Source organism: Zonotrichia leucophrys, chromosome 5, assembly GCF_028769735.1.
Source record: "Zonotrichia leucophrys gambelii isolate GWCS_2022_RI chromosome 5, RI_Zleu_2.0, whole genome shotgun sequence".
Lineage (NCBI taxonomy): Eukaryota > Metazoa > Chordata > Aves > Passeriformes > Passerellidae > Zonotrichia > Zonotrichia leucophrys.
Genome location: NC_088175.1, coordinates 32,261,632 through 32,277,677, shown reverse-complemented (window position 1 = coordinate 32,277,677; position 16,046 = coordinate 32,261,632). Strand labels below are relative to the sequence as shown.

The 16,046-nt window shown below is 41.3% G+C and overlaps 2 protein-coding genes across 4 annotated transcripts in view; one reads left to right on the top strand and one right to left on the bottom strand.

Moving 5' to 3' along the window:
- Positions 1 to 4,185, top strand: part of ITPKA (inositol-trisphosphate 3-kinase A) — a 42,853-nt gene extending 38,668 nt beyond the window's left edge. For both annotated transcript variants that reach the window (XM_064714038.1, XM_064714037.1), the window contains one exon: positions 29 to 4,185. In XM_064714038.1, the coding sequence (XP_064570108.1) occupies positions 29 to 232 (204 nt within the window). In that variant the 3' untranslated portion in view covers positions 233 to 4,185. The remainder of the gene's footprint in view (positions 1 to 28) is intronic.
- A 412-nt stretch (positions 4,186 to 4,597) lies between these two features.
- The window catches only part of LTK (leukocyte receptor tyrosine kinase), a 93,556-nt gene continuing 82,107 nt past the window's right edge, over positions 4,598 to 16,046 (bottom strand). For both annotated transcript variants that reach the window (XM_064714788.1, XM_064714789.1), the window contains 5 exons: positions 14,076 to 14,168; positions 13,374 to 13,475; positions 11,401 to 11,535; positions 10,980 to 11,070; positions 4,598 to 10,340 (listed from right to left, as the gene is read on the bottom strand). In XM_064714788.1, the coding sequence (XP_064570858.1) occupies positions 9,567 to 10,340; positions 10,980 to 11,070; positions 11,401 to 11,535; positions 13,374 to 13,475; positions 14,076 to 14,168 (1,195 nt within the window). In that variant the 3' untranslated portion in view covers positions 4,598 to 9,566. The remainder of the gene's footprint in view (positions 10,341 to 10,979; positions 11,071 to 11,400; positions 11,536 to 13,373; positions 13,476 to 14,075; positions 14,169 to 16,046) is intronic.

Sequence of the window (16,046 nt, the reverse complement as noted above, 5' to 3'; positions counted from 1 at the left end):
AACTAGATTGTCTCAATCTGTCTTCCAGGTTGTAGGAAGTTCACTACTTTTTGTACATGATGGCAGTGGGAATGCCAATGTGTGGCTGATCGATTTTGGAAAGACCACCCTTCTTCCTGATGGGCAGACACTGGATCACAGGATCCCCTGGCAAGAAGGCAACAGGGAGGATGGGTACTTGTTGGGATTGGACAATTTGATTGGCATCTTGGAAAGCATCACTGAAAGATGAGTTGAGAAAGGCACAAAACTTGCAGGGCTTCTCTGTAACTTTCTGCTTTACTGAAGTAGAAGGAAACTCAGTTAGAAGGAAACCTTTAACTCCAAACTCCTGAGGTTTTCAGTGCAGAGGGAGCTGCATCCAGAACCCAGCAGTCAGTGATCAAAGTTACTTTGCATCAGCCCTCTATGAACCTAAAGGAATCATTCCAGATTGGTCTGTATTGCACCAGATGAAATTGAGACTGGTCCTCAGAGAATGAAGATCTCCATACTTGGGAATTACACCAGCATGAGTCAAGAGGTCTGTGTGGTAAGCCAGAAGGATTATGATTTCTGGCAAAATGGGACTATAAATTACTTCTTAGAGAACCAGGACAAATGCTTGGGAACTCAGGGCAGGAAAAATGATTTTTCAGGGAACTGCATAGTTTTGAAACCAGATTGTGTTTTTTCCTCTCTAATTCCAAGTCCTCTTGTGTACACTATGGGTTGGACCAGCAACTTCTGCTACATTATATTACAGAGTGAGCAAGGTGCAAATGGGTGTTAATCACAAGAAACTGGGAGCAAAGAGAGACAGCAGTTTATAGTGACTTGATGTGGCTAACTGCTGTTGACCATTTCTCCCCTTCCCTACCCTAGCCTTGCCTCTATCCAAGAAAGGCCTTGGCTTTTTCTGTCACCGCTCAGGAGATTACAAACACTCTAGGTAGAGAACAGCAGCCTATTGTCTCCAAAAACATTCCAGCTGGGTGGGCTGTTAGGTATGTTGCTAAGTTGGAGAGTTAGGCCTCTTGCAGCTGAACTGCAACTCTGAAAATCACTAATGATCTTTCACAAACTAGTCAGGGAACTAAGTTTTTTTTTCCCAAGGCTTGTTTATTTTTGAAGATAAAACCCCTATACACATGCACACGCTAGCAGTCAGCGACCAGTGTGATCTCTTATGATCATGATTTGACTGTCTCTAAATGCACGTGACTTCTTGGCCATGTCCCTCTTCTCAAATATGATGCTGCCACTTAGGCATATAAAGTGGCACAGCAATCAGGGAGGTTGTGTTTCTGCATTCACAGCATTACACAATAATGAGATAATTCCCAGGCATCCTTCCTCCAAGGTATCAGCTCTTAACTCCATGCAGTTTGGGTGGAGGAATGTCAATATATTTCATCCTATAGTCCCTATCTGGAATCACAGGGTGATCTGTTCTTCATTATTCTACTGTGACCCAAGCACAGCCACAGAAAATTCAGCTTCTAGGTTAAAATCAAGAAAGATTGAATTGTTTTCTTGCAATGGCTTCACATACCTTCTCTGGTGGTTGCCTCTAGTCTCTGGAACAATTTTTTACATGCTGGCGATATAAATACTATCATTAGTCACATGTTGACTCACATGCCAGGTTTTAACGTGAATAATAGGGTGGTGTAGTTTTTACAATGCAGATAAGAGTTACATTACCAGTTGATGGTTAAAGCCCTTTCAACATCTAGAGGTAGTAATGCACATTGATCAGAAATTCCTGTCTTTTGTTGGTTTCCTGTGCTCAGGAAAGAGTCTGAGAACTTTGGATGAAGATGACTATACTTTTGGGAAACTGCTGTTTCAATAATAGTTGAAATCGTAAGCGAAAAAAATCCAAAACAACCTATAGAGTGCAGACCTGGAATGAAATCTGCAATATTTGTAGTTAAAGTTGGACAGACCTCAATAATTTCTAAAAGGAGTTACTTTGTGTAACACACTAAAGTGTGTTGCGTACTAAAAGATCAGTCAGATTTAATTACTTTTTCATAAACTTAAAACAGGGGTATTGAAAATTGAAGCTCAGTTGTGATGTAAAAGTTAGATGACATAGAGTAGGTATTCTGCAGGAAGTAATGATATGGGGAAATATTACATCTTAAACCAGAAGTTGTCTGAAACTGGTAATTATTTTTGCAGTTCACTGCAAATTCAGACAACTTCTGTGGCCTCCCAGAGTTTCTCTGTTTTATATTTATGGTAGTATGTTAATGAATTTTTCACTTAGAAGTTTCAGAGTGTTTACATTAGGTTTTTAGAAGTGACAGCACAGATGAAACCATTCTAGATGCCTCCTAACCTTTGAACTGCTGTGAGATGACAAATGAATCTGTAGTGAATTCCATACAGTTAAAAAAAATATTTCTCGTTTTCTGCAGCCAGCAGGTAAGCCATGCATAGCAGTGCCTAAGGAGAATAGCAATGCCTAAGGACACTAGCATATAAATAGGTCTGATAGGCAGGATTTCAATGACATTGCTTTTTTTATGAGACTGCAATTGCAAGCTGTCCTACCATAACTAAAAATAATTATTAAAGTTAGAAATAAGATAAAGACAGAAGTCAATTAGTTGTTTGCCTAAATAATCTTCAGAGTTAAATTTCTTCTGTTACCACATATGTGGATCTTCTGCACCAATGTAAACTATTTTCTGGAGAGGAGATCTAAACAGTAGAGGTTGGTGCTCAAATGTCTGTTGAGAGTTTAAGACAAACTTTTAGAATGACTGTCCAGTTCTAAGGGAGAACTGAAGCAAAGCGTTATCAATAGTTTCAAAGAAAACAACTCCTAGTAGCCCCTGGCTGGTTTTTCAGTACATGGTCCTGGGAGAAAACATGGAGAAGGTTTGTTCCATTGCAGTAGCTGGAAAGGTCAGGGAAAAAGGAAAATCTCTGCTATAGCAGACACTGATCTGGATACTCATTCTAGATGATGTAAGTTCTAAGATGTTAGTCTTGAAATGGATCTTTGTCTTGCTAGGGGGTTAGAAAGAAAGAAATCACAATTATCTCTTGCTGTTATGGGGATGGAGAGAAGGAGGCAGCTTTTCATAGCAAACTGCAAGTGTAGGACTTCAGCTGAGCACTGGAGCTCTAAGGACCTGAGGCTGTGCGCTCAGGAGCAAACTGAGGGTAAGTTTTAGATTCCTTGTTTCTCATCAGGTGGCCCAGAGCACCTGTCTATGAACACTCACTTGCTAGTGTGAGGAAGCAGCATGGCCTTCTTTCACTGTGGGGTAAGTTGGGTTGAATAAGCTTATATTTAGCAGAGGGTTGGCATGGTGCACGTGCACAGGCATGTAACACAGGGGGAGCTGATGCTTGGTAACCAAGGAGTTTGTTCACATGCAAGTCCAGAATGTTGTTCATTAATGCATCTGCTGAGAGAAGGCCTCACTCTGGAGGCACTGACTATGTGTGGTTCCACAGCAGGGTCAGAGATGCTGTCCTAGAGCCACTTTGGTGCTGAACACATGACCTCTGACTTAGACTCCAGGGTCCTTAAACACACTAGGCAGATGCAGCAGTGCTGTAACTGCTGCATTCCTGTGTGAATCAAGAAGTAGGAATAGGACTTCTCTCCCTCAGCTTCATCATTGACTTGGGTTTTTTTGGCCTTGGACAACTCTCCTAGGCATTGTTTTGTTCCAATTTTACAGATGGGAATAGACCTACTTACCTCGTGGCAATGGAGTGAGGCTCTCCTTCATTAGTGCCTGCAAGCTGCTGTGAGATTCTTTGGAGGAAGGTGCAATATAGAAAAAAATTCACAGAGATAGATCAGATAAGTTTAAAAGTTATGGATGTTGAGGCCCCACAGAGATATAAATTTGGCTGAAATTTAACCAAAGTGGTAAAACCTAAATTCCTCTAAATTTTGTACAGGGAGGTATTCACTTAACATCTGATCCAGTTCCTGTTAAAGGGAAAGATTTCAATGTATCTCAGAGGGCTTTTGCTACTTTTTTATTGCTGTTGTTATTATTTGTTATTCTTAAGGTACTGAGATCAAATGGCCTGTATCATCCACATGCATCTGTTCTGAACACTACAATGCAATGCTGACATTGACTGTATTGGATGAGTGTTTGTTACTCTGAAGTGTGTATGCTACTAAATAAATCAGACTGAAGGAAAAAAAGACATCTACTGTGATTTGGTCATGTGAGAATAATATCTTTTCTTCAGGGAAGAGAGAAAAACAGTATGTTTCACTGCTTTTAATCTTTACCATGTGGTACTTCCTAAAGCAAAACCAGAAGCCAAATGGTGGAACTTGATTCCAAAACCTATTGGTGTTACTTTTAGAACCTGATTCACCCAAAGCTTGTCAGCTTCCTTCAAGGTAAGCTCTGTCTCAGAAACCTCAGTGAATAGTCTACAGCCTATAAAAAAAAAGTGCACCAAGAGGCACTTAGAGCACTAAACTCTTCCCCTGGGCAATTTTGTGTGGACACAGGGAAAAAGCACTCAAGTCTCTAGGACTGGCAGCACTTCTCAGCAAGAGAGAGTGTATTCTTACCAAAGAAAGTGTGCAAAAAGTACTTATAAGAGAGGGAAACAAATATCCACCATTAGTGTCTCTTTATTTTGTGTTGCAAATATAGAAGTATACACTTGTGTAGCTTTAAATTGCATAGAAGCAGGTGTGTCATTTACTTATGTACAGTAGTCACCCAGAAAGGAAAGTTGGCAGAAGTGCAGCCTTGATCAGAGGTGATGACAAATCAAAACCTGTTCACATGACTTTTCCATTTGTGTGCTGTGATGGGGAGATGTGAGGCATCACTAAGGTCTCTGCATGGGATTGAGAGGGGTGGACAGCCAGGAGGAGAGAGCACAGCCATGCTACAGGAGAAACTGTCTCACACAGCTCGAGGGCCTAAGGAAGTCTGGTCCCTTTCTGACACTGCTGTGGAGATGCAAATACAGTGGGGGGAAAAGTATTCCCAGCAGCAGCAATTTCTTCTCTTTCAGGAAAGTAGGGAGTGTCTTGAAGGTGAAGTTACACTTGCAAAAGCCCATAACTATTTTAGCACCCTTGGAAAGCTTTCTTAGTGCACACCAGCCCATGGGCAAATTAACTGAGAACTTAGCTCAGGAAAAGGGTTGATATGAAGGGGGACATCTTAGATCTGTGCAATTAAAAATTCTGTTTGTTTAGGAGAGCAAGGATTACCAAGAAAGGAGAAGCAAGGATTACAAAGAAATGAGAAGCAGGACTATCAACAAATGTGAAAAAGCAGAGAAAGACAAATTGAAATTTCCATTATTGTTTCATCATCTGTTAATCAGTCCCTTCTTTAAAAATGTAAGAATGAGGTTATGTGAAGCAACATAAAGTATTAATGCTAAACACAGTCAAAAACCAACTATATACATACAATTACAAAACCAATTTGGTAATGTTAAAAAAGAGACACCTATCAGGAAGAACAATTTATAACAAACCTATAAATGGCTGATTCTGCAGTAGGGAAGCAGTGGAAGATTTCACATGGATTATAGACTGAATTAATCCCAGATCTCCAGCTCATGTCATTCCTCTAGGAAACAGAATTGGGTTTTGGCTTCCAGTATCCAAATTAATCAAATTTTGACACTATGGGTTTAACTCACTGGTGATGCCCTAAAAATGTCTCCTTAATAAAAAGCAGTTTCACACAAGTTACATTTTGCAATGTTAGCAGTTGAGCACTGCTCTGAAATCTCTGATTGTACAAACAATAAGTTTCAGTCTCAGAACTGAAGGACTGAAGGTTGTAGGGTGAATCACTGCAATTGTTATTTTTTCTTTTGAGATAAAATGGTTTGTACATGTACATGTAGCATTAAACTTCACAACAGGAAAAATATTAACAATATGTCCTCCAGGATGTTAATTAAAAATTCATTATCTGTGAGGGTTTTTAAATAGCATCTAAAAAAAGATTGTTACAGGTCAAAGATTCATGACAATATGCTGACAGAAGATCATTCCATTTGGGAGAGTTAAGAGCATTGAGCGTACTAATGCAATTCTTTTAAAATTCCCAGCTCTTTCTTTTAGTGCCCATTTGGTACCTGCATCTCCATGCCTTGTCTTTTTAGAAAAGACTGCATCTGGCTCAGTGCAGCCCTGAGCTAAATGCTGTTGTAAACCATCAGAGTCTGTTTTGGAAATAAATAATCCATATATGCTTACTCTACTCTTGCAGTTGCTCTTCAACATCTCACTCTTGATCACTCTTAGGGACAAGATCCTGGTCAGGATAGAAGTCTGCTCAGTCTCAGTGCAGCTTTGTCTATGTGCTTCCTGTGAACAAGTACCTTGATGCAGCTATTCAGTAAAATCAGGTATTTGTCCGATGTGGTGGACTTGCACTTTATTTATAAAATGAAGGCATAGCTACAGCCAAGACTGCCCTGGCACTGCTAATAGAACTGTGCTTTCCTCTCACTTCGCTTTTCAATAGCTTCCCTGCTTTTGTCACTACTGGCCTTTCTAAATCTGTGAGTTATGTTGAGGCAAGGGCTTCACGGGGAAAACAGTGGTAGCTCAAAGCTGGGTAGCTATCTCGACAGTAGAGATCATGCCTGCTTCTCACTGGAATCTTGGGGTATTTTGTAGTCATTTAAAAATATGAAGAACTGTCATCTCTCTGCTACTTCATTAAAAGTCTCAGGGAAGAGAAGGTAGTATAGTTAACTTCCCATGGCTTCTGAACCAGCCAGTATTTCACTCCAATTGCCACCAATTTCCAGCCCATGCTAATGGCTAAGGAGAATTGAAAGCAGAGTCATAAGGGGCCTGCAAAAGCATGTCCCTGACCACCAGTGCTCTACTCAGGACAGACAAGGGCTGAAGAGTGAGCTGGCATCACCTCCACTGCAGCTGAACCATGATCACTGCACTCTGCTGTGGCCTTATATTCAGGGAGGAAGGGGCCAAGGTGCTGGCACCAAGTCACAACTGCTGGAAAGTTTGATAGGTCATCTTTCTGGAGGCAAAAACCTACTAATGTATGAACCATAAAGGCAATACAATCTGAAAAGTAAGGACAAAGTGATTGAATTTCAATAGTTAAAAGTAAATGCATTTATTTTTGGCTAGCATGGTGCAGAGGTGGCCAGTCTGAAATATGATCAAAAATGTTAGCCTTTGCAAGAGGAGAGAATGAGAAAGTTTCCTGCTAAATGGGCTCTTCTGCCTCATCTAACTGGGCTGTAGCAACTCCTGGATATAAGACAGGACAGGCAATGAACTAAACGTGAGAGAAGCTAGAGAGCTAAAGCAAAGGTGAAATGGGAAGAAGGGCATGAGGCAAAGTCATTAATCTCCTTTGGTCACTAAACCCATCAGTCCCCACACTTCTACTGAAATTTGCCCCACACAGAGGGACCCCTCTCTTCTGACCATCAATCATTTTACAACACCATGGATTTAGAATTATTTCCACATTATATGGGTCTTTGCTGAAAGGTGACCATCATCACCATTTATGTCTGAAAATCATAGAAGGATTGCTGTGAAACGGGACCTCCAAAGATCATCTAGTCCAACCTCCCTGCTCAAGAAGGTTCTCCTACAGCAGGTTGCACAGGATCATGTCTGGGTGGGTTTTGAGTGTCTCCAGAGCAGGAGACTACACAGCCTCTCTGGGCTACCTCTTTCAATGCTCTGTCACCCTCAAAGTAAACACATGTTTTTTCTCATACTCAGGAAGAATGTCCTATGTTTCAGTTTGTGCCTGTTGCCCCTTGTCCTGTTGCTGGGTATCACTGAAATGAGTCTGCTCCCATCCTCTTGACACCTGCTCTTAAGGTATCTGTATGCTATGAATTGACATTGTATAAATCTGTCCATTCTAAAGTCAAAGGCCTAAAACTATACAAAGCGTGGAAGAGATAGAGAGTCAGACCAATAAAGCATAAACCTGTGCTGAAGATGCCTTTCAGTGAGGATGGATTCAGACTCTTCACCCTGTGATTTTCTTTACCACAGCTCAGAAGTGTCCACCCTGACTGATGTAAAGGACAGGAAGTATCTGGTCTAAGCAAGCCATCACCTGCTAGCCTGCACCTTCAGACTGACATGCAGCTGATCACTAAGCATAAAGCATATACCAGAGAACCTCTTGCCTCAGAATGGAACTGGAGAAGTCTACAACTGGCATCTCACTGCACAGCTTGATTACACACAAAGACAGCATGTAATTTGCCACTGTAGGTGTGGCATTCAGGAGTGGTACAAGAACAGAATGCTTCCAAGACTGTTCAGACTTAATCCAAATTACTTGCCTTTTCAGTCTCCTTATTTTGCAGCTTTAATCCGTAAACATGAATTTAGGTCCTAAATAACTCAAGAAAGCCTTAGAAGTGAGCTGTCTTGGAAACAAATGACAACCTTTATAAACAAGTCTGCACTTGCAAGGCAAGGAACAATTGCTACCTGCTCAGCTGTGTGAAGCCAAGTCATGGCTTTAGCTTTCTCAAATGGTTGAGATATTCTACTTTCCTGTAAAAAGAACACCCTAAGTGGGGTTTGCATTACATTTCCTTTCACTATTCTTCTCCTTTGCATTACTTTCTACCTTGGAGTATTAAAACCAAGAACTCCATCATACCAAATGCTAGATAGTTACCCAAGAACTTCATCTAAGTTCTTACCAACACAGCATAGAGATTTAATGCTGAATATCAAAGTACTTACAAAAATGAAGTTCATTTTAAGTAAAGTCCATTAAAAGATAAGTTCATTTCTCATCACACCATGCAGCTCACCCTTCTTTGAAAAACCACCTGCCCCTTCGACACCAGGAGCTGTGAGGAAAGCAACACCATGAAGCAAGCAGCACATTTCCTCCACTACTCAAAGGAATATTATGAGCTCCACCAGCTACTGCTTTTTTAATGGTAAATGTTTTCCTCTTCATTGCTTGTTTACAAAGCACATGCTCAGAGGAGCCTGATTTTTTTTTTCATTCTTCCTACTGCTTCCAATTTGAGCAATAGCTTCCACAAGGTCTACTAATAAAACAGATGCAAATGTGGCTGCTACTCTTTTTTACTTCCTTTATAGTGCATAAGCATTAGTAATTCACCAGGACTGTAAAAAGCTCTCAGGAATGTAGTAGCCTTTGCAAGTTGGTTGCTGCTGGCACAGCACATGTTTTTAGATTCTTGGTTCAGAAAGAAGCACAACCTGTGTTGGCCATTATTTCCAGCCAAGTACTTCAGCTGACTGGTAGGTCCGTTTCTTTTCACCTGAGCAGATTGAAAAGGAGTTCTTTCCTTAGGAACCATATTCTGAATCAGACAAACAATGCCATTGTTCTCTACTTCTAAGCTGGTTCAGTGGAATGCATTTGAAGGACAGAGATAGAAATGCAAGTGCCTTTAGCAATGTGGGATCCAGCAGGTAGACAGAGGAAGCAGAACACTGCTGATGTTGAAACTTCACCCATCCGATTGAGCTAAAGTGGAGGAAGTTAGCGAAACAGGAAGCAGTCCTTCCAGACACACACATTCCCTGATCTTTGGAAGAACCATTTCTCCTATACTGGAGTAACGCTCAGGTCATCTGACAAAGACAGACCAGAGTCTCTCTCTCTTGATGTTTTCTCTTTTTTACAAAAAGGCTTTTCATCTCTGTGAAGACTGGAGCTCCTTAGCACAGCTGCTCTGACATCTGCCAAGGCTGATGGCTGGTGCTCGGCACTATAGCAGAGGTCATCATAAGCATAATTTACATTGCCACAGGGGAAAGTCTGGAGTTTCACCAGTTCAATCCCACTGATATCCAGATGAGGGTAGTTACTTTGACTTGGAGATGCTGGAGATGCCCGAGAGCTAGGAGAACTGCAATTCCCATCAAAGCCTGAATCTTCCCGCTCTGGATTTGCTTTGAGTTTGGAGCTGGGGCTGAAGTGACAGATATTCTCTAGCACCCATGATCCATATGTTGGATTCCAAAGATTTTTTGTTTTGTTTTTAAGTCTGTGGGCGGATGGGTTGCTGGGCTCCAGCTTCTGGTTTGAGGTCTGCTGGAACCACGACCCACTGTTGAAATCACTGAGGCATGGCAGGCTGGGCCCTCGGGCAGTCCCGTTGCTCAGGTTCTCCACCAGTAGCTCTTGTGGACATTGTACAAGTTTGTGCCCAGCATGGTGGGATTCCAGTGTCTTAGGTGTTGTCTGAGGGGTGAGAGAAGGGCTTACCAGCAGTGGCACTATCCCACCGGAAATGTTTGGGCGCATGACCATACTCCCTTCGTCCTCTGGTGCAGGGCTACACTCCATGGGCAGCTCAGTGTTGATCACATCAGGGTCCTGAAAAAGAGAGACAAGAGTCTGTTACATCTTCAGGGTGACTGTCACAGGTCTGGGCAATACTCCTGCACATCAAACAAGGTGCTATGTTCCATCTGGACATCACATGCTGTTGAGACTTACATGTCTTCTTTGAGAGGAGACTGTGCTTCATTGAAATAAGTGAAATATACTAAGCTGTAGTATAAAATTTCTCTTTTGAGAGGTTGGATCCAGACCTGGAGCTGTTAAATGTTACTGGATAGTGAGCTCACTGTGCCATTTCATTCCCCCTCTCCACTCCATAACTATTCAGCTGTGGCTTTTGAGCAATATTAGGCAAGGTCAGAATATGGACCTTGAGAGAGATCTAAATACCTTTCCATCACGAAATGAAGGACGTTTTGCAATTGAACAAGCTGAGAGCTAAAAGCATCCATTTGCACAGTATATGCTCATTATGGCTGGGTGGAAGATGGGAGAGTGAGGATGAACACTGGAAAAGAGCCAACAGCACCACCACATTACTCATCATCTTACTAGTAATGTAATTATGTCAGTCTGCAAGGACCTTTCACTTGCCTTAGGGTCTAAAGGTAATGTATTTGAATAGTTGGAATTCAAAGGATTATCATCCATCTGGATACCAAAGACCAGTACCTGGGTGCAATACTTGATCCTTTCCAGGATGGTTGAGAAGTTTGGCCGATACTCTGGACTGTGCTGCCAGCATTGTGTCATGATCCGGTACCTTGAAGTTAAAAAGAAAAAAAATTAATCAAGATTATTCAGAATAAAGTGGTCAAGGTTCCAAGGGATCAGACTTGGTACATGGCTCAAAGGAGGAGTGCAAAAGTGGATCTATCATTTCTATATCCCTGGATCCTGCCTGACTGGGGAGCTGCTATTTAAAGCAAATCCTGTATTGCTCTAACCTGTGTACAAGAGGCAGTAGCTCAAGACATATTTAACAATACCCACCTAACACAGAGGGCAATCATTATTCCCTGAGTAGAGGCGTCTTTGTCCACATTTTTGACATGTACTACACCTTGGCTTGTGAGAGTAAGGAAATACTTACACTGGCCCCGGACAGTTTTTTGGTGGATCCATTCTTCCTCCACTGGTGACAAATTCCAGCACTTCCTGATTGGTTTTGCAAGGGTAGGGCATGTAGCCTAGAGAGAAGATCTCCCAAAGCAGCACTCCAAAAGACCTGTGTCAGAAACCAGCCAAAAATACCAGTCAGATTTCATCTGTTCTCCACAAAACCTAGCTTGTAGCTATGTAGGCAACACCACAGCAATGATCTTTCAAAGCTGCAATCCAATTACAGTAATATGCAATTAGTGTGATAATGAGTCAATGTTTACATAAGAAGACACCCCAATCAATCAAAACCTTTGCTCAAGCTCCAAAACAAGTTTTGCAGAGGTTTCAAATAAACTTCTGTGGTCTAACTAAAAAGAACTGTTAGATCTGGCATGGATATTTCTTGCCTTAGTTGGGAAAACTGGAGATTTTTGTGTGGAGGAATACATTTGGTGCTGGTAATTTGCTCTGGGTGGCAGAAGCCCAAGGCAGGAGGCTGTGACCTGGCACCTACCCTATGCAAAACAAGAGGCGAGGACCTGTGGCATTGCCAGGTGACCGGACACTCAGAGACACAGCAGGAGCCAATGAGTCCAGACTTTGGCACCTTTAGAGTGTGAGTGAGGGTATAATAGCCCAGGGCTTCCTTTGTTTGGGGCCCCTCCTCAGAGGAAGGAGCTCAAGTCGTTCTTTTGTTACTGCGTCTTGATTAAACTATTTAAAGTATCCTGACCTCTGGGGCCCTGCTATGGGAAACCTGGGGCCAAGCTGGTAAGGAAACCTGGTCTGACTGTGAGTGTGGTGGGTGTAGCTGTGAAGGACCCTCTACTCAGCTCAAGAGATGCAAATGTGACTTCTGGAATGGCTCCCAGATGGTCAGACAGGGACCTTCAAATGTTTCCTAAATCAGTGTTTCAGAACAAGATGCTCAAGTATAAAATCAAGGGAGAGACATCCAGTGAAACTGAAAGGCAGCAGCATTTCTGATATGGCTGTGCTTTTCTTACATCCACAGGTCAGACAGCCAGTGTCACTAGGAATTATGTATGACTTAGACTCATTGAAGTCAAGAGAGTTCTGCCAGGACTTCAGCAAGGTCAGAATTTTCAGTCACTTTTTGCTACAAAGGTCAAATTTCCAGTATATGCATGTTACTTATAATAGCCTATTACAGGAACTGTAGCACTTTCCTTCAAAATATTTAGTGCTGGCTGCTCACAACTAGGCGCTGATAAGCAATCCTTGTCTTCCGGCATCGCTAACAACTTCAGGAAACTGGGTCAGTGTGGCATCTGAGGGAATGCCTCAGTACAGCATATTGAAGGATCTGCTGTACAGAGAAAGAAGTGTTCTTAAGCAACTGGAAAGCTTCCATACCCCAGCACCTGTGCATGAATGTGCTACTGTTGAGGGGGTGCTTATTTTAAAGAAAGATCAAGTCGCATGAGAAATCAGTATATAAATATTGTTTCCTCAGCAACCAGCAAGGACTTCTGATTAAACCTGCTGTCATTTTATAGGCAACAAGAAAAAATATACAAAAAAAGTAATCCTGGGTGGTACAGAGAGAGTAATTTACAAGAGATATAAGCAGACCCTGTCACTGATGGAAACTGGAAGTTTCTGAAGCTAAAGGAAGCATTTGATGATATTTGTCTGGATTTTTATCTGAGACTTCCTGAGAATCTAATCTGCTTTTTCCTTTTACTTCTTGATTGGCTTTTTGTAATATCCTACTTTTATGAACAGCAAATTTTTATGACCTCTATTTACATTCAACATTTAAATTCTTATTCTGGATTCTTTAGCCATACTTCAACTGAATGCAATAGGAAGACTTCTCATATTTTTCTGGGAAATTCTGACTTTAGGGTTACTGCTAAGCACACTTTTGTTCCTTGAGCAGTACATTTCTTGATGCTTTTCAGTGAGTAGCAGAAGTGATTAAAGGACATTTACTACCAGGTATCAGTCTTGGAGGTGAAAATGCCCTCTAGAAAAGCTTCTGGTGGCATCCACTTGACAGGAAGCATGGCTCTTCCTCCCTTGCGGTAGTAACTTGCTCTGGGAAAGATGAAAGACACAGAGAATGTCACACAGCCTGAACGGGCTTCGATACAGAAAAGATCTTATCTCCACAGTAACAGCAGCTGGGGATTGCAAGTAACAGTGGGGGCCAAGTGAGAAAAAGAAAAAGTCATCAACACAACAGTGCATTGAAGCAGGATTTTATATCCTCTTTGCAACTGAGATGGAAACAGAGGATGTTCTTGTGCACAGCTGAAGGCATCAAACTTGCCAATGCTTTGCACAGGGTGTTGGTGCAGCAAGTCTTCTTGACGTCATGAACTGGTAAGTATGGTTGCTGGGGGTTTTTAATTTTAATTTAAGATTGTTTATGATCAAATGCCTAATAAATTTGCCTATGCTTGGTTTAGTGTCCACAAGTGTTTGTAGTTTCCTGGGACCACAGTTGAAGTGGATTGGCTCATAAGTGTAGATCAGTTAATTTACAGTCTGTTAACACAAGTTAGTTAGCTGCTCATCAAATTCAGACCTCTAATGGATGAATCCACTGCTTCACATATCATGAAACAATTCAAACCTGTCAAAATTATACAGATTACTGAGTTACTCACAGAACTGAAATTGCCCTTCACTTACCTGTAAATATCCCTGGCCATTCCAAAGTCACCAATTTTGGCTATTCGTCCTGCTCCAGTACAGGTCAAAAGGCAATTCCTTGCAGCTATATCTCTTAAAAAAAATTAAAAATAATTATAATTCTAAATTCTTAAGTAGTTCAAGGAATAAAAAAAGTATTAGACCCAGTCCTGCAAATCTTACTTGAGTAATCTTTAAACAAATGTGAAGAGCCCTGTTAAAATATGAAAGAATTCCAGTTACATTATCGTTTCTGTTAACCACAATTCTTAAACTGTATTTGAATTATGTCTTCTATCCAGCATCTGCCAAGCTTTCCCCATTCACACCTTTTTCACTAAGGCAGAAAACAGCATCTGTATCAGAAGAGGAACAGACCTAACCTCTTTTGCTTCAACCACATTATGACAGATTTCTTTCTTGCTCTATTTTTTTTAAAGAGTGACATCTCAGCAGCGTCCTTATGAGTTAAAGATGCGATGCTATTAGACAGTCTTAGCAAACTGCTTGAAAAGTTATGTAGAACCAGATTTGGTAATCTGTTGCTTTGTTACTTCTGGATATCTCCCAGGTAATCAGACAAAGCTCCACGTGGAAGCAGCTGTTAGCTGGGTGCAAGTTTAGCTTGCGAGAAATGGAAGTGATGCCTTCATGGCCAAGGCTAAAATATTTCTGTTCATTTTAAATATGCATTCTGAAAAGAAGGTCATTAGAATCATAGCACTGTTGGGGTCCTGTTAACTGCCAAGAAAAATAAGCTCCTTGAAAACTCATATGTTTATTTCCATTGCCAACCTTGAAAAATCTCTGAGGGTTTGGAAGTCAGGTTCAACTTTCTCTTCTGTTATCATCTGTGACTCCTAGATGACAATTCCTGCCCTGTGGAAGCCTCTCTACAACCCCACTGCGCTACCCCTGGGATTCCTAATATTTGTAATGAAAGCCTTCTTCATTTCCCAACCCACTCTAAGCAATGCTGACATCACTAACAAATACTAATACAAAACCTGAGGGAAATTCCTTGTGTTCAGATTTATGGGATTGTTGGCTAAGACAAAATGAAGCCATTCCCAGGTTGCTTATATTAGAGATCTAACAGTGCAAAGATTGACTCAGAGGTTTGTTTTTTTTAAAGTCACACACTGCTGCTATTATTACAGTAAGGATTCTAAAATAGAATACTGTAGTGATTAACTCAGAGGTTTCCAATTAGAATACTTATCCAAGAGATCTAAGAGCCACAACCTTTTGCACATTCTTACTGCTCTTTTTTAACAACAGAAATCTCTAACCCTTTTCCACAAGAACTTCCTTATTGTTGCAACATAAACAGTAGAAATCTGTTTCAGATGTTCTAATCATAAAGCCATATAACATATTTTCATATCTCAACCTCCTGGCTTTTTGCTACAATGGCTGCTTGCCATTGTTTCCCTGGATTTCTCCAGCCCCTGCCCAGTGTTTCCTAGCTCTGTGCTGTGCAGCCCCACATGTGCTGCACATGTGGGTGAGCCCAATTACCTGCCTGCACATCTCCAGGCTGCACCCTGGTTTGGTTAGAGCCTCTGTGACCCTCTGGTGTGCAAGGGCTCTCCTCTCCTTTACACACAAGCACTGAACACAGCATGCAATTCACAGTAAGGAAGCCAGTTGCCCACTATGCCTAGGAACATTATGAGCCGAAATAATTCTAAATAAAAAATGAAGGATTTCAATACCCAACCAGAATTTTTAAAAGGGTAACTATAACCTTTATCCCTTCTATAATAATTTTGTCTTATTTGAAGCATGCTATATCAACATTTTTTGCCCAACAAATGAGGAAAAAGGAATTTGAAGAAACAAATATGGGCTTACTAAAACCATGCAAGCAGGTCAGACACTGAGCTGGGAAGAAAGCCTGAGATGTGTTTTTATCTCCTGTCACCCTTGCTCTACCCTTCTCTAGCCTTTGCCTCAAATATTATGGAC